The 17,763-nt window shown below is 40.8% G+C and overlaps 1 protein-coding gene across 1 annotated transcript in view; it reads left to right on the top strand.

Moving 5' to 3' along the window:
* The first annotated feature begins 818 nt into the window (after positions 1-818).
* The window catches only part of LOC311076073 (uncharacterized protein), a 208,672-nt gene continuing 191,727 nt past the window's right edge, over positions 819-17,763 (top strand). The window contains exon 1 of the mRNA XM_084103945.1: positions 819-985. Coding sequence (XP_083960071.1) covers positions 928-985 — 58 coding nt within the window. The 5' untranslated portion in view covers positions 819-927. The remainder of the gene's footprint in view (positions 986-17,763) is intronic.

Here is a 17,763-nt window from a genome sequence, read left to right as displayed (position 1 = left end):
ACATTTTCTTTATTTCTAAGAGTTTTATAATCATTGTAAGTTTCTGTACATACAAATCTGTAATATGTTAATGATTGAATTACTTTATTGCAATTAGTTATTATAAAGTCGAACTATATTTAGATTGACATATTATGGTAGTTATTTGCCTGTAGACTAGAGGTTCATAAAGATAGGTTATTTATTTAATTATTTTTGTTATAGATGATTTATCCATGTCATATTGTGAGAAATAACAGTATTGTCTTTCAGTGTAGCTGTTTTACAGGCTTTTATCATCTATCCAGACTCAAATAATGTGTCTCTAACAGCAAACACTCAGAATAAAGTGAGATGATCTGCTGGTGATCCTGAATGGCTTGTTGAATGAGTGTTGATAGTCTGAGGCTCATCAATATTAACAGATCTGCTGAAAACACTCTTTATTTCATGATAATAGATCCTGTTTTCACCTCATTTATTATGCTGATGTCTTCAGATCTCCTGTAAATTGACACTTAAAGCTCATTTCAGTGTATTTGTTGGTTACTATATGTATTCTATTTATATGCTTTCAGCTGTTTTTCTTACCATTATTTATATTTGAAAGAATTTACATTATTTTATTCTGTTTGTCGTTGAGCATAAAAACAAACTCAGTAACTGATATATTTTTAATTTTGGCAGATAAACTCCTCACACACTAAAATCATCAACATCACTTAAGCTCCTCCCAGTGTAATTCATCATCAGTGAAGCTCCTCCCAGTGTAATTCATCATCAGTGAAGCTCCTCCCAGTGTAATTCATCATCAGTGAAGCTCCTCCCACTGTAATTCTCCAATAAATGCTGTAAATTCCCATCAGCTACAAGTGAAGACGAGCATCAGAGCATCAGGGAGAGCTGAAATCTGCAAAGACTGAGTTTATTAAAGAGGACAGTGAGAACATGAGTGATCCAGAACCCTGCAGAATGAAACACACTGAAGATCCTGAAGAACAAAGAGGTTGGTGTTTATTCTTCATTCATTCATGATGCTTAAGAACATTCATGTTAGAAACATTCAAGCACTTCACATTTAGATGAACAGTTAAAAAAACATCAGGTCAAACTGTCAGGCTTCTTGGGTGGATGAAGTAGGAGACGAACACGAAGACTATGAATTCCAAGGTTTTAATTCTCAATATTAAACAAATACAAACAAAAAGGGAGCGTGTGCTCAGAACAGTGAAAACCTAACATTCAACATTGACCGACAAGTGAAGACTGAAACACTCAGGGCTAAATACAGGGGAGAACAGATCAGGGAAACAAGACACAGCTGACAAGACTAACGAGGAACCAGGTGATACAAATGAACTAATGAGGGTAACCATGGAAACCAAGGAGTGGCGGGAAAACAGAACAAAGGAAGACATGTGACCAGTGACAAAAACACTCAAACAGAACAGAACTGTGACATAATTCCCCCCTCCCGGTAGGCGCGTCCTCGCGCCGTAGACAGACCAACAAATAGGGTGGGAGGGTGGGCGCCCTGGAGGCTGACAAGGGCGTGGCTTGGCAGGACAGGGAGCCTCCAGGGCGGAGCTGGCAGTTCAGGTGACCAGGGCAAAGACAGCCTTTCAGGCGGCCATGGCGGAGAAGACCCCTTGGGTGGCCATGGCGGAGACGACCCCTTGGGTGGCCATGGCGGTGCGGACCCTTCGGGCGGCCATGGCGGAGACGACCCCTCAGGTGGCCATGGCGGAGACGACCCTTCGGGTGGCCACGGCGGTGAAGACCCTTCGGTTGGCCATGGCGGAGAAGACCCTTCGGGTGGCCACGGCGGAGAAGACCCTTCAGGTGGCCATGGTGGTGAAGACCCTTCAGGTGGCCATGGTGGTGAGGACCCCTCAGGTGGCCATGGCCCCTTGAGTGGCCAGGACGGAGCCCTATGGCCCCCCCCCCAAAAAATACTTGGGAAAAGTCCCGGGTACCAGAGAGGGCTCGGTGCAGGGCAGCGATGAGGGCTCGGTGCTGGGCAGATCCAGCGACGAGGGCTCGGTGCTGGGCAGATCCAGCGACGAGGGCTCGGTGCTGGGCAGATCCAGCGGTGAGGGCTTTGTGCTGGGCAGATCCAGCGGTGAGGGCTTTGTGCTGGGCAGATCCAACGATGAGGGCTTTGTGCTGGGCAGATCCAGCGATGAGGGCTTTGTGCTGGGCAGATCCAGCGATGAGGGCTTTGTGCTGGGCAGATCCAGCGATGAGGGCTTTGTGCTGGGCAGATCCAGCGATGAGGGCTTTGTGCTGGGCAGATCCAGCGACGAAGAGAGCTCTGAGCTGGGCAGGACCAGCGGCGAAGAAGGCTCTGAGCTGGACAGGACCAGCGGCGAAGAGGGCTCTGAGCTGGGCAGGACCAGCGGCGAAGAGGGCTCTGAGCTGGGCAGGACCAGCGGCGAAGAGGGCTCTGAGCTGGGCAGGACCAGCGGCGAAGAGGGCTCTGAGCTGGGCAGGACCAGCGGCGAAGAGGGCTCTGAGCTGGGCAGGACCAGCGGCGAAGAGGGCTCTGAGCTGGGCGGAACCAGCGGCGAAGAGGGCTCTGAGCTGGGCGGAACCAGCGGCGAAGAGGGCTCTGAGCTGGGCGGGACCAGCGGCGAAGAGGGCTCTGAGCTGGGCGGGACCAGCAGCGAAGAGGGCTTTGAGCTGGACAGGACCAGCGGCGAAGAGGGCTCTGAGCTGGGCAGGACCAGCGGCGAAGAGGGCTTTGAGCTGGGCAGGACCAGCGGCAAAGAGGGCTCTGAGCTGGGCGGAACCAGCGGCGAAGAGGGCTCTGAGCTGGGCGGAACCAGCGGCGAAGAGGGCTCTGAGCTGGGCGGGACCAGCGGCGAAGAGGGCTCTGAGCTGGGCGGGACCAGCGGCGAAGAGGGCTCTGAGCTGGGCAGGACCAGCGGCAAAGAGGGCTCTGAGCTGGGCGGAACCAGCGGCGAAGAGGGCTCTGAGCTGGGCGGAACCAGCGGCGAAGAGGGCTCTGAGCTGGGCGGAACCAGCGGCGAAGGGAGCTTCAAGCCAGGAAGAACCAGCGAGAAGAACCTCTCTGCAGGCGTGATGTTCTCAGTCTCTAGCTCGGCGGCGGGCACGGTGCCTACTGCTTTGGTCTCAGCAGATTTGACGTGAAGTGCGGGCTCGGCTGGACTGGCGTGAAGTGCTGGGTCAGCTGGACTGGCGTGAAGTGCAGGCTCGGCAGACGTGACGGGACGAGGCTGTGAAATGCGGGCTTTTCTGACCGACATGAAGGCTGGGTCGAACATCTTGGAGGTTAAATCAGCACTGTTAGAGATGAACTTACGGGCTCTGGGCCATGTGATCTCAGACAGAGGTCCAGAACGGATTTGTGGCTTAGTGGGGAGTGGTACAGTGGGTTTGTCTGTGCTGGTAGTATGAGTTGGTTTGGCTAGGCTAAATGAATTTGTGAAAATAAAACTCTCCCGGCAGATGGCAACTACTTCTCTCCAGTTCAGCCCTGTGAAATCGGGAAATGGTTGAGGATCAATGGATCCGACTCCGATCATAAAATTTGTTATAATGGTTTCATCACTCCAATCACTGTTAGCAGCCAAGTCACAAAACTTCTCCATAAACTCCAGCAGATCACAACTTTCTCTCACCATCTTCACGAGCTGATCCCAGCACATCTTTGAAGGAGGTTATGTTCCGTAACTCAGAGAGGGAAGATTCTCACTGCAGTCAAACAGTCTCCTTTCTTTTTACGGTCGGTCAATCTGTCAGGCTTCTTGGGTGGATGAAGTAGGAGACGAACACGAAGACTATGAATTCCAAGGTTTTAATTCTCAATATTAACCCTCTGGGGACCAAAAACGCGCCCGCGCGTTTTGCTCGTTTTTTTTTTTTAGCAATGAAAATAAACACTAAATGCTCTGTTAATTTTGATCTTTCATTTTCGTGTAATACATCAATCGATCCTGTTCAGTTTCTATTTTTTTTCTGTATACTCACAATAAAAATAAAGTGTTTTGCTTTTTGACAAATAAAGAAAAATTAAGATGATGCGATTTCTGCCTTCTCTCTGTCAGTAAACTCCCGTTTGAAACGCGTTCGAAAATGATCTATAACTCCGCGAAAATTCAGTCAAACAGGCAAACAGACCCACGGGCATAAAGCTTGAGATCGCAGCTTTTAATTGAAGTCATTTATATAAAAAACAAATATTCTTAGTTTCTGTAATCTGTATACAAAGAGAGCGACTCCAGTCGACCTCATTACGAGATGATTCACAGTAATTTGACCACTCCCCGGAGAGCGCGCGCTATTCAAATGCAAATTCTGAGAACCATTTCAGTCTGTGAAACGCCCCCACATCAGCTGTAAACAAAGCGCGTCGTCGCGAGTGAGACATTATAGCCTTTATGGAGAAAAGTTTCCACAGTGCTGATGAGGAGAAATATCCTGATATGAGCAGCAGATCGCGCTGAGGAGTGAGGTAGGCTGTTTTCTTTTCTCAAGTGTGGAATAACGTTATGGAATAACGTTAGTGTAGGCCTATAAACCGCAAAAAGATGAATCACATTTCTATAATATGACTCGCGTTTCTGTGAGATGAATGAAGGGTACATATTTGTGAGTGTTTAGCCTAAATATGAATCGCGTGTCTGTGTGTGAAAGAATAAACTGCTTTGCCATAGCCTACTGAGATGAGTAAAAATCGACTGAAATATGTTGAAATAAAATGTATTTGTATAAGCAACGTAAATTAACATTTATATGCCCTGATATTTCAATAAAACAACGTTAGTCAGGCGTTAGTCACACTATTTTTGTCAAAAATAAAGTCATAGACTAAGATGTTAGATGTTCCAATGTTGGCTATATTCAAACTAATGAATACATATGATAAAATGTAGGCCTATAATCTTTTTTTTCTTTCTTTTTTTTTTTACAAAGAAAGAGTACACTTGAAATATTGTTGAAATTGTAATTATTGTTGTAATTGTAACATTTTTAATAAAATAGCTAAACATATTTACAAGATAGATGTAAGCGAAATCTTAAATGGTCAATATAAGTATTCTTCTAAATACATTGTCCTTGCATTGTGGCTCAGTCAGTGTCACACCTGAATGAATGGCTAATTATGCAGAGTCATTATGCAGAGTGGGTGGGACAACCCAGGTGTAAACTACTCCTTCACGCCCCCCTTGCATATTGGCTTTCCAAGCAAAACCTGTTTTACACCATTTAAATCAATGTATTTTTTTTGTGAACGATAAAGCAAGACTATTTTCACATAATTTTGAAGCCAGTACTCAAAGGTACAACATCAATTAGACAAAAGTCTTGTGGACACATATTTAATATGTGTTTTGTGGTCTTAATTCAGCCACTTTCATTTTTATTTTTTCCAATAACCACGCATAAACATTATTCTCTTAAAAATACAAACATCTACATACACGTTGCCCGCATATTTTGGTAGCCCTGTTTGTGCTATATAGAGTGATTTTACACCTTTGCCATTAACATGTTTATAAATAACTGAAAAAAGCACAAATTTCAAGGCATGTCAGAACATTTCAAGGGCTCCAAAAACACCTTGGTCCCCAGAGGGTTAAACAAATACAAACAAAAAGGGAGCGTGTGCTCAGAACAGTGAAAACCTAACATTCAACATTGACCGACAAGTGAAGACTGAAACACTCAGGGCTAAATACAGGGGAGAACAGATCAGGGAAACAAGACACAGCTGACAAGACTAACGAGGAACCAGGTGATACAAATGAACTAATGAGGGTAACCATGGAAACCAAGGAGTGGCGGGAAAACAGAACAAAGGAAGACATGTGACCAGTGACAAAAACACTCAAACAGAACAGAACTGTGACACAAACAAAATTGAAATATTTTAACTGTTTTATTTTACATTTATTTTATGTATGGTTTACAGTTTGCAATATATATAATATATTTATAATATTAATATTATATATATTATATAATATATATATAATATTAAGTGTGTGCTGTCACTTCAACACGGACTGCACAGACCAAAAAACACTGACAAATATCAGTTTCTTTCTCAGCTGTTCACATATGACATAAACGAGAGAATACTTGTCGAGATGGTCATTTAGACCGGTATTAAAATTGTTTGAATGTGTAAATTGGTAAGTCGATACACATCCAAATTATAAACTTTCACTCTATGATGGTTAAAGTTAGCAATTAATCAGGAATCACGAATTCGAGTGCCGAACCAAATCTAGTGCGATCCGTTCCACCCCTAGCGCATTATCTTGTTGAATATCATTGGCAGATTTATAGAAATGCAGGATTCGCGTATAATTAATTTATAAAAAGACTTATATTTTACATGTACATTTTTTTTTCTTTAATTTCAGACCTGAGTGAAGTGAAGGAGGAGAGTGAAGAACTGAGAGAAGTGAAGGAGGAGAGTGAAGAACTGAGTGAAGTGAAGGAGGAGAGTGAAGAACTGAGAGAAGTGAAGGAGGAACATCATGTCAAACCTGGAGAAAAACCTTTGAGACGCTCAAAGACTAAAAATAAGTTTATAAAGAAAGACAAGAATGCTACAACCTGCACTCAGTGTGGAAAGAGTTTCATATACAAACAAAGTCTTCAGATTCACATGAGAGTTAACACTGGAGAGAAGCCGTTCATGTGTGAACAGTGTGAAAAGAGATTCTCAAAAAAAATGGCTCTTAATGTTCACATGAGAGTTGATTCAGGAGAGAAGCCATTCACATGCAATCAATGTGGGAATAGTTTCAGTCATTTATCAGCCCTTAATGTTCACTTGAGAATCCACACTGGAGAGAAGCCGTTCACATGCAATCAATGTGGGAATAGTTTCAGTCAATCATCAAACCTTAATGTTCACATGAGAATCCACACCGGAGAGAAGCCATTCAAATGTGATCAGTGTGAAAAGAGATTCTCAAACAAAAGATATCTTAAGATTCACATGAGTGTTCACACTGGCGAGAAGCCATTCACATGCAATCAGTGTGGGAATAGTTTCAGTCAATTGGCACACCTTGATCGTCACATGATGATCCACACTGGAGAGAAGCCGTTCCCATGCAATCAATGTGGGAAGAGTTTCAGTCAATCTTCATCCCTTAACGTTCACATGAGGATCCACACCGGAGAGAAGCCGTTCACATGTGATCAGTGCAGCAAATCATTTCTTAGGGCATCAGAGCTGAAGACACACCTGACAGTTCATACGAAGGAGAAGCCGCATTCATGTTCTGTGTGTGGAAAGAGTTTTTCAGTGTTGTATAGTTTACAAGTGCATCAAAGAATTCATACTGGTGTAGGAGTTTATATGTGCTTTGAGTGTGAGAAGAATTTTACTACAGCACAATGTTTAAAACTGCACCAGAGAATTCACACTGGAGAAAAATCTTACAAGTGTTCACACTGTGACAAGAGATTCAATCAGTCAGCACATCTGAAAAGACATGAGAGGATCCACACTGGAGAAAAACCTTACAAGTGTTCACACTGTGGCAAGACATTCAGTCATTCATCAAATCTGAAAAGACATGAGAGGATCCACACTGGAGAAAAGTCCAGCGCTTTTGCACCATCTGATGGTGAGGTCGACTAACAGCAGATGGAGAGTATGCTCGGTAATCTATTGCTTTTCCTGCAGTTCCTGGACGTCAATGTTGAATTTACTGTCGAATTTGAACCACTGAATTTGTGGAAGCGAATTTTGCCAAGCGAAATAAAATGGCCCGAAAATTGCCTGTTGAATATTATTGGTTGTATTTTTAAACAGTTTGAATATTTTGGAAGTAAAATATGAAAGGTGAATATGGATTATTGAATTTTTAATAATGAAAAGGTGTTTGAAATGTTTTTAATTGAAATATTCACAGCTTAAAGGAGTCATAACCTGCAATTTTCACTTTTCCAATCAATGTATGTTATGATTGCCTAACGATTATACACTGGCCGGGAAGCCGATATTTAAAATTGAAGCGTTTGTTTACCTCAGGGTAAATAAACCAGCGCGCGTGCACGCACACTCAAATACGAGATTTTGATTTCAGCTCCGTCTTGACGTCATGGCGGGGCAGGATATACCATATATGGACACCGCAAACCTATGCCGCGGGAAGCCCGCCCCTCTCCCCCTCATATTCAGTTCAGTCGAGAAAGATGGAGAAACGAGTGCACACCTGAGTTGCTCTTTTGTTGACTGATAGAATCAACATGTAAATGTGTTTTCTCTATCAAAAAACGGATCAAACTATCAGGGACCAATGGATGAAATTCATTTTTAATGACGCTGTCCCAACAACCCTTTCAACTGGCTTATCGTTAGGAGTCTGCGCTAAACATTTCACACAGGAATCATACACAAATTTGGGGCAGGTGAAGTTGGCCTCGAAGCTCTGTTTGGAAAAAGGTGCAATTCCAACCATCAGAGACTTGCCTGAAATTGAAATGGTAATACTGAGTTTTTATTGCTCTACTGTGTGTAACGTTAACAAACAGCTGCTGACTGCTAATAATGCGGCTATTGTATGATATCGTGAGTATTAGCTTCAAGGTAAACATGGGGAATGGTTGCTAACGTTACTTTGCAAACAACATATGACTGAGATCATCATGAATTCGGCTATTGTATATTGATTGCCTAATGCTTATATGAGGCGCCGTCTAGTTTGTGTGTGTGTGTGCTCGCGTCTTATATGAGTAATTTATGTGCGCGAGTTTGTGTGTGTGTGCTCGCGTTTCATATGAGTATGTGCGTGGAGAGTTCATAATATACATGTATGTGTGACTACTTAGTATGTATGCAAGCGTGTTTCATATATGTGTGCGTGAATGAAGTTTGATTTAAGCCCTAAACGGCGCCTCATACTTATACACTGGCCGGGAAGCCGGTCGCGGCCAGGTCGGGTTCATTCATAACTTGCGCCATGATGTCATTTTGTAATGATATGCTAAAGCGTTACCTGCGGTGTCAACCCCCCTCCTTCCTGCCACCAATCAACGCGCCCTACATTTGCATTATTAAAATGACCGTCCACGACAGCCAAAATATCGCATCAGATCTCGCGAGACAATAATGCCTACAGAAATAAGGGTCTGAGGAGCTCTGTGTTTATTTTTTTTCCACTTTTCTTTTTTAGAAGGGCCTGAAAGACTATAATACAGCAGTAGGTATCCAATGTAATACTAGGTTATGACTCCTTTAAATATTCAACCATGTTGAATTTCAGCCCATAAAAATGCAAGCCCTAAAAATACAATGCATTAAAATGCAAGCATGGTTAATGCAATGCCTATTTTTTTTCAAGTAGTGCAATTCAACAGGCTTTTTATTTCAAAAACATTTGACATTATTTTACTTCCATATTGAAGTTGGAAACACTTCGACTCAAGTCACGTTGGTTCTAATGACAGAAGTGAGAGGGAGAGGATTTTTCAAGCGTGACTTTACTGCGCAGAGTTGAAGTGCTCCCAACTTCAAGTGCTATTCCGTAAAAAGGATCGGTGTGATCAGTGTGAAGCATAGGAGACTGCCGTAAAGCAAAACTTGGTAGGCCAAAGTGATGAATACCATCAAACAAAGCATATAGCTGACAAGACGGCAATGCGCCAAGAGCGCCAAAAAGACAGAGAGGATAAAGATACTCAAACAGTCTGTTTTGACCTACAGAATGCTATTTCATGTCCACGTGCCGAAATGAGCTCTTTCTTTCTACAAGCGGAAACTTAACTTGTATAATCTTCCTGCTCACTGTTCGCAGACTAAAAAAGGCTACTGTGCTTTGTGGACAGCAATGTCAGGTAGGGGAGGAAATTCTGTTGCAAGTGCACTAATGAAAATAGTAGAACGCGTTGTACGTGATCATCCACATGCCATGAGTGATAGTTGTGAGCCTCAGAACAGAAATTCCATAATAGTCTTTTCTATGGCAGATTTCCTGACAAGGCATCCTCAAATTAAAAAGATAACAATGAAATAAAACCAAACCTGTAAATCACAAAGGAAAAGGTAAGATTTCACTTTTTTTTTTTTTTTTTTTGGGGCAGTTAGCACTATTCATAATAATCACTACAGACTGTAATTATTAATTAGTCCTTAGACGTACTGGTGATATTGTACTATACTGCATTATGCTGACGGGTGAAACAATGCAATATGAATTCTTCCTCTTCAATCAGAACTCATTTTCTAATTCAATACATTTCATTAATGTAAAACTGTCAATCACCTACTAACAATCCCACCCTTTTTTGCTAATCTGGGATGTGTTTCCCGTAAAACGGCGTAACTCGCTGCTTAAAGGTATAGCGGAGGATTTTTTACTTCCGGGTGGGTTACCTATACTATTGGTCCTCCTAATTGTCAATCATTCTGGTGAATCAATCAAACTTTTCAAAAAGTGGAGAGGGCGGGTCTTATCTAAAATTCGGAAAGATCCTCCGCTATACCTTTAACTACCATAGTAAGATGCATCGTTGAAGAAATCAACTAGCTTGGCGTGCCCGGGCGGGAGTTTTTATTCTAAATCTAAAGTTCATTTAAATTTAGAATAACTAATAGAATAATTATTTTCCGGAGTTGTGCAGAACAATAACCGGCATTATTCACACATGGGCTCAAGCAAACATTAGCTGATTCGAAAATTGCCCTTCTCATACAACATTAACGTTACAACTCCTGCGGTCAATGTCTAACGTTAGATTAGTTGACGGTTGCGGTGCATGTGAGAAAGGAGCTAGAGTTTATTCAAGCACTCTGAATAACTTTGTTAGAGACAAACGAGCCTTATCACAATACACTATCATTAAATTTACCTTACATCACAGTTCAGTTCAGTTCTACTTTATTGACAGACTCAGGGTCCATTAGAAAATCATACAACATTACAGACACCCAACCCCTCCCTAAATAAAAATGAAAATAAAATAAAATAAAAACGCCCCCACAGTGAAATAATAACAACACAATTAACTTTGCATTTGTCAAACAGATGCAACATACATATTGCAATAGTCTGGTTTGGCTATAGCTTTAGCTAACACCTGCACAAACACAGTTGTTTGTAAAGTAATAGCCTAGTTGTCCATCCTGCCACTATACATAAATGTGAATGAAAAACACTTATTCACGTTAAAAATAACACAATTTTGAATGCTTACCGTGTCTATTTGATGTGATGCCATGTGGTCACGTGACATGAAAAACTCTGGTTTGAAGTAAAAATACTAAGTCAAATTGTTGCTTTTAATTTTGTCTAGGTTGTTTGTTATTTGCTTTAAGGAAAACTGAACAAAACAGGTTTAAACCAGAAACCATGATTTTCACTTAGTCCAATATAAAAATGCACTTTAAATAAACAACACAGTAGTTTCACTTTTTTCAGTGTAGTAAATTAAAATTTGCATTTGCATATAGTGTTTGAACAGCTTTAATAAAAAAAGGACCAAAACCAAACTTTTCCAAGGCAAGAAAAAGAAAATGTTCAACCGAATCAAATGCTTTATAAAACTCTAAACACAAAATATAACTCTCATCTACAATTAAATCTGAGTAATCAATAAGATCTAACTCTAATCAAATATTATTTGAAATATGCCTCCCCGATAAGAAAACAAACTGGGATTCATCTACAATAGAATCTATTACTTTTTTGTGTTTGAATCAGCAATGTGGGGAGGAATGTTCTTTTAACAATTGATATATCCTATTCTTATAATAGACTTGTCAGTGATATACACTATGAATAAATGATGCCAGTAGAATATTGTCCTTACAAATAAAAGTATGTATTTGTTTATTTGATGACACGACTCTGTCTTTTCTCTGCACCACCGAACCTTTAATCCTTTAATATTTCCTTGGGTGTAATTCCCAAGGTGGCGTAGTAGTCCATGCTATCTGGATTTGGTTATACTAAAAACAATACCGCTCTGGTTACATATGGTTAGACTAGAGCGCTGACTTTGTATGTTTGACTGAATTGTTTGCTTTATTTGTATAGCTTCTTATACCTTTTACTTATACTTTTATAATGGCTAATATTGATAAAACTGAAAGAGACAAAAAGAGACTGGGTTGAGTTTTGTCATTTTAAATTTTAATACAACGAAGATGATCTATAATGTTGTTTACTGCAACATCTGTTGTTTAGTACAAATGCACATATTGCCTGGACCATATTAAAATGTTTAATATTTTTATATTATATTTAAAACTAAAAGAGGCAGGTTTGTGTTTTATATTTAGTTTTTTTTATAAATAGGCAAACGTTATGTGCAGTGAATATAATCAATATGCATTGCCTGAACCACATTTGTGTGGCTATAATGTTTAAGATTTCTTTAAATGAAAACAAAAAGAGTTAGTATGGTGTTTTATAACATATTTCGTTGCCTAAAATATACACAGAGATAACTGGAGTAGCAGAGCGAGCTGAGTGATGCGCGCTGCGTCAGAAGGTGGGCGGGGTTAGGATTTCCCAAGATGGCGCCGCCCATACCCCCCATAAACGGCTTCAGAACCGTTCTTCTGAAAGTCTATGGGTGACGTCACAGACGCTTTGTCCATATTTTTACAGTCTATGACCGTTATGCGCAGAGTGAGCGCGCGAGAGAGAGAGAGAGAGAGAGAGAGAGAGAGAGAGAGAGAGAGAGAGAGAGAGAGAGAGAGAGAGAGAGAGAAAGAGAGAGGTCTGCGGTCTTGGCCATTAGTTTATTTACTTGGTTTTGTGTTGGTAATAGCCTACATTGTCAAATATGTTTAAACTTAAATTAATTACCTATACAAGTAGTTATGTCTCTTTTTATTAATTTGTCCTGTTATTGACGTAATGTGCGTCATTGACAAAATGCGGCACCAGATGTTCGAATAGTTCGAATATTCGTGTGTTTTTAGAGGGAATATTCAAACGTCATTTTTGAGCAATTTTGATACCCAGTCATACTATTGAATGGTTGTGCAACACTCTCTCATTTTCCCCTGAGATGGGAGAAATCCGTTATTTACCTTTTACACTTCCTCCTACAATGCCGCAAAAATCGTCATTTTGCGTCATTGTAGGAGGAAGTGTAAGAGGGGGGGATTTCTGTTGAGACTACAACACTCGTTCCTCATCTTTCCCAGGGGGCGGGACCTGCTCACGCTACAGACCTATTACAGATCAGTGGGTGGGACTTTACTCTCTGAAACTGAAAGCAATATCCTCCATCTTGTTTGAAGCTAAGCTAACAGGCGCTGTGGAGGCAGATGTAAAGTTATGACAATAGCGGAGGAGAGTGCTCAATATGATATAGAAGAAGAGGATTTCGGAAGTCTGATGCTTGAATCAGATGTTTGTGGCCATCTTTACAAGCCGCATTATAGCGAAGAGCAGCCGAGGCAGAAGACCTGCCTGCCGCGGACGAGGAGCCCGGACTGGCTCGGGTTAGGGCGGACTGGTGGCGCCGGTGATCTCACTATGCAACTCATAGACTGTAAGATGCAACTACGAACACAGAGATAGAGTCCGTCTGCGGCAAAGAATTTCAACGATGACAATTTCTCCTGGACGAAATCTCTAAATCAGACGAGGACACGGACGTTTGTGTTGAGAACTATCCTAGTTTCCCACCGCATATGTTCTGACTGAACATCACCTTTTCGAAAGAAATACAAACGAGGAGTAATGAGTTCGCCAACTAACTAGACATTTTGTGTAAATGTGAAATGAATTTCAAGCTCTGGTGGTAGCTAGCCTTGTAGACGGAAGAGTGATCTCTTATAGGCAGATATGCGCTTTCTGGATTAGTGGGAGTGGCTTGCGGAGCTGTGCAATGTGGTGCATTGTGGGAGTTGTTGTCTTTCATACAAATGCGTCCTGAAGTTATTTTTTGTCTTTCCACGGTCACGAAGGCACCAAATTAAAAATGTATTTTACATTTCGACTACATATATGACCCACTTTAAATAAAAAGCAATGTTCAAATGGGTGGAATGCCCCTTTAAATAAAAATAACGTTACAAAAAAAATAAAGAGACCTGTAAACAAATTGCAAGCTTGATCTGTTTCGGCATGAGTGCAAAAGAGAACCCATGTGGTTGCATATCTATGTATTATCTAATGTTAGGTCGTACACAATATAGACTGTAAAAAAATAGGTTCGTGCAGAAAATAGCTTCACTTACCCGAACAACGGTTCCTTTGTCAGACAGACGTCTTCACCCTTCAGCGGGAGAAATTTCAAACGACGCATCACGTGAACCTCATCCACCAACCAGAAAGCTGCTGTTACCGTGGAGATCTTAGACTATTTTGTATGTGAATTAAGTTTTTTTATTAGAAATTCATAAAAACAAATTAAAATAAATAATTAAAAAAATGTAACTCAATTGTCATGTTAGGAAAATGTATATTTTGTTCAGGTCAAATGGATTTTGGAATTTTTAAATAATGATTATTGAATTTTGTGAACACTGCTGAAAACTAAATGCTATATTTATTAATTATTTATCTTTTTTTTTCTGGACATAGCTTTTTTCACTGACTCATAAGTCAATTCATATTATTATTGTTATTAATTATTGAAATCATTACATCTCTTTCGTAGTTTTGATAACTGCACCATCCATGGACAACACTTTAAACTGTTTTATTTCTCCCGTGAAAAATTGTGGTGGTGGGGGGGGGGAGGGCAATCCTTGAATATAGTAGCGGCCTAAATACTTAGTACTGACTAACTGTCCAGTACACAAAGTATGGCCCATAATCGCTACACTGATCTGGGCCACACACCTCCCATGCACAATCGGCCCAAATGTTGTCTGCCGTCATGCATGCAGTGCCATCATTGCCACACATGGCCCACAGTTGGCTGACATGATGCATGCCAGTGCCGGCAACACGCCAGCAGTGCCATGATGAGGCCACATTTGGGCCAAGTCTGTTTGCTATGTGGGTAACTGCCCGCCCCATAAACAGGCCGTCAAAAAACGCGTCTCTGTTGGCAGCCTAGGCTCTGAGATCTGCACACAAAAACAATTGGTTTCACCATCCACTCAAAACCAAAATAAATAGTGTTCCAACCAATCACCGACAGGGGGAGGGTGTTGTGAGGTTTTGCCCAACCTCTCCCTCCCCCTCTTCCTCTCCCTCTCCCTTGTACAGAACTGTACTAGGTAAATAAATGATAATAGGCAATGTTATGACACCTTGCTAGTAACCATTTATATTTCAAATGACTATTCTGTTAGCTGGGAGCAAAGCTGGAATAGAGCTATGTAGTTTATAACATAATGTTCATGCATACAAAGTAAAAAAAAACAAAAACACTCAGTTTCAGTCAATCTCATGTTAATCTTGAGTACCTATAGAGTAGAATTGCATCCTTCATATCTCCAAAAGTCTTTATTTTTATTATATTTATAAAAGAAAGATAGGCTGTTCCGAGTCTTTCCGGAAAAAAACGAGCGGCTGGAGGCGGGCCGTGTGGGCCGTGCTTACGCGCCGATAGCTAACAACACACAGACATTTGAAGCAGTTTTTTTGGTTTTACTCACCGCCTGCGGTTCCAACGTGAACCTTTATCGTTGGGACTGCTCCATCCTTAAGCATTAGAGCATCGAACTGGGCCTTGTTTATAAAAAAAAATCATCGTAGAAATGCAGGGAACAAACAAAGTCCCTCCTGTGACTGCGCGAGCACAGCGCTTTGATGTGCGTACTGCTTTCGCTCTCTCGCTCTGGTCTACGGGTGCGTGCGCGCGCGCCCTTCCGGGAGAAGTGCCCTTAGGACCCTTATAAGGAAATTCCGCCCCATCATACGTCACACATGCCCATACTCGAAAAAAACTTTCCGAAACTTGTGCCAAACCGGAAGGAGTATTTTTGGCACAGAAATACTCCATCAAACGTACAACATAATTTTTGAAACTTTGTCCATGTTTAGCATGGGAATCCAACTCTTTAACAGTGTAAAAAACTCAGTATGCATGAAATAGCATTTCACCCCCCCTTTAATGTTTCTTTTAGACCTGATGGATGTGAACAAGAAAGGAAAAACAGAAGCCACGAAATCTGTCTCCTGCCCTCAGTGTAAAAAACGCTTCACATGAAAATCAAGTCTGAAGATTCACATGAGAGTTCACAAAGAAGCGAAATGCAGGAAGTCCTTCACTATACAGACGATGAACTGAAAGAGCACCAGAAAATTCACACTGGAAAAACCTTTGGAGGCAAAGTTCAGGGAGCCGAAGAAGAGGCCATAATACTAAATAGTGTAACGAGTTAGCTCAAAGAAATATTAATAATCAGTCATAACTTGTTATAATTGATGAATATTTGGATCAGTTAATATATTTAACTTAATGTAGTAAAATTAATATTGACATGATAACACTTCGAAACACAATGAACTGAAACGTTCTGTCCTGTGTTTTTGAATGTTGTATGTTGTGTTGCCATACCCCTTTTAGTTTGGTTGTGAGTGTATAAATAACAAATTTGTGAATTGAAACTAGAAAGATGACTAAATTTGAACCTTGTGATTAACAATGAAGTAATCATTAAAACAAAGTTTGCTTTAGCTGGTAACAGAAGGGTTTATCAATGAAAACCAATCAAATTGTGGGGAAATTATGTAATGCAGCATGGCATTTTTGCCATACTTCCCTATTCTATAAAAACTGTTGTATTCGTGTTAGCTGGTGGGATTCTCAGTGGAATTTGTCAGAAATCCTCCGGCCTTGCTTCTTCTTGGGGAGATTCTCTGAGAACTGCTCAAGAGATCCTCTAGCCTTGATTAAAGCATTTAAATGACATTTGCTAAAGTCTGTTTGTCGATTTTTCCTGCGCAGGAAGAAAGCTAGTTCGGGGAACAAGTTAGTTAGGTAGCTATATAGGGAATTTCGATTGGAGACAACCCAGTAGAATAGAAAGGGAATGTTGATTGGAGACAACCCAGATTGCTAGGTTTAGGGAAAAATCTATGACAGTCCTGACCACATTTTTCACAGCAATAAAGACATCTTATCTGATCGTCGCCCTGGCGACTGAAACCTTTCTGCTCTCTTGTCTCTTTTGGGGGGATGTTTCATTCCTAAGAGTGGGCTTTGAAGCTTATTTGTTAAATGTAACAAATAGTTATGTGTCTGATTGTCTCAGTTGTTACAATAGTCATTAAAATACAATAAAATACAGGATTTGCTCTATCCGCATAATTGCATAATCAGTGTTGGGTGTAATGAAAAACTAACTAATTAATTAATTACTGTAATTTAATTACTTTATGCAAAAAGTAAAATAAGGAATTACTCTTAAAGAGTTAGTACAGTAATCTAATTACACTGTTGAAGATTTAATTAGTAGCTTTTAGTAGAATAAAGTAAAAATTACAAGAATACAGTCTTCCGTAGAAGGTTTTTTTTTTCTGTCTGTTGCCGCGGACATGGATCTAAACATAATAGTAGCTTTTTACTTTTATCTGGGGTTTCAACAAAAGGAAATTCTACAGGTGCTAATCTACCAACATGGCATTACAATTTGTCTAGGACGTTACAAAATATCCTGCGCCGGACTTTACAGGCGAAAACACTTTTCAGAGTGGATGGAGGTGATACTCCTCTGCTTATTTTGTCTATTTTGTGCTTTACTTGAAAAAGTTCCTTTCACATTTACTGTAGTAAATGGAGTCACTTCAGTTCTATAATAATAATCGAAGGCTACTAGTAAATAGACAAATCTGCATGGCCCTCATTGGCTGCGGAGGTGTCTATTTTTTTATA

Source organism: Abramis brama (assembly GCF_963993115.1).
Source record: "Abramis brama genome assembly, chromosome: 1".
NCBI classification, from domain to species: domain Eukaryota; kingdom Metazoa; phylum Chordata; class Actinopteri; order Cypriniformes; family Leuciscidae; genus Abramis; species Abramis brama.
This window is presented reverse-complemented; position numbering and strand designations above follow the sequence as displayed.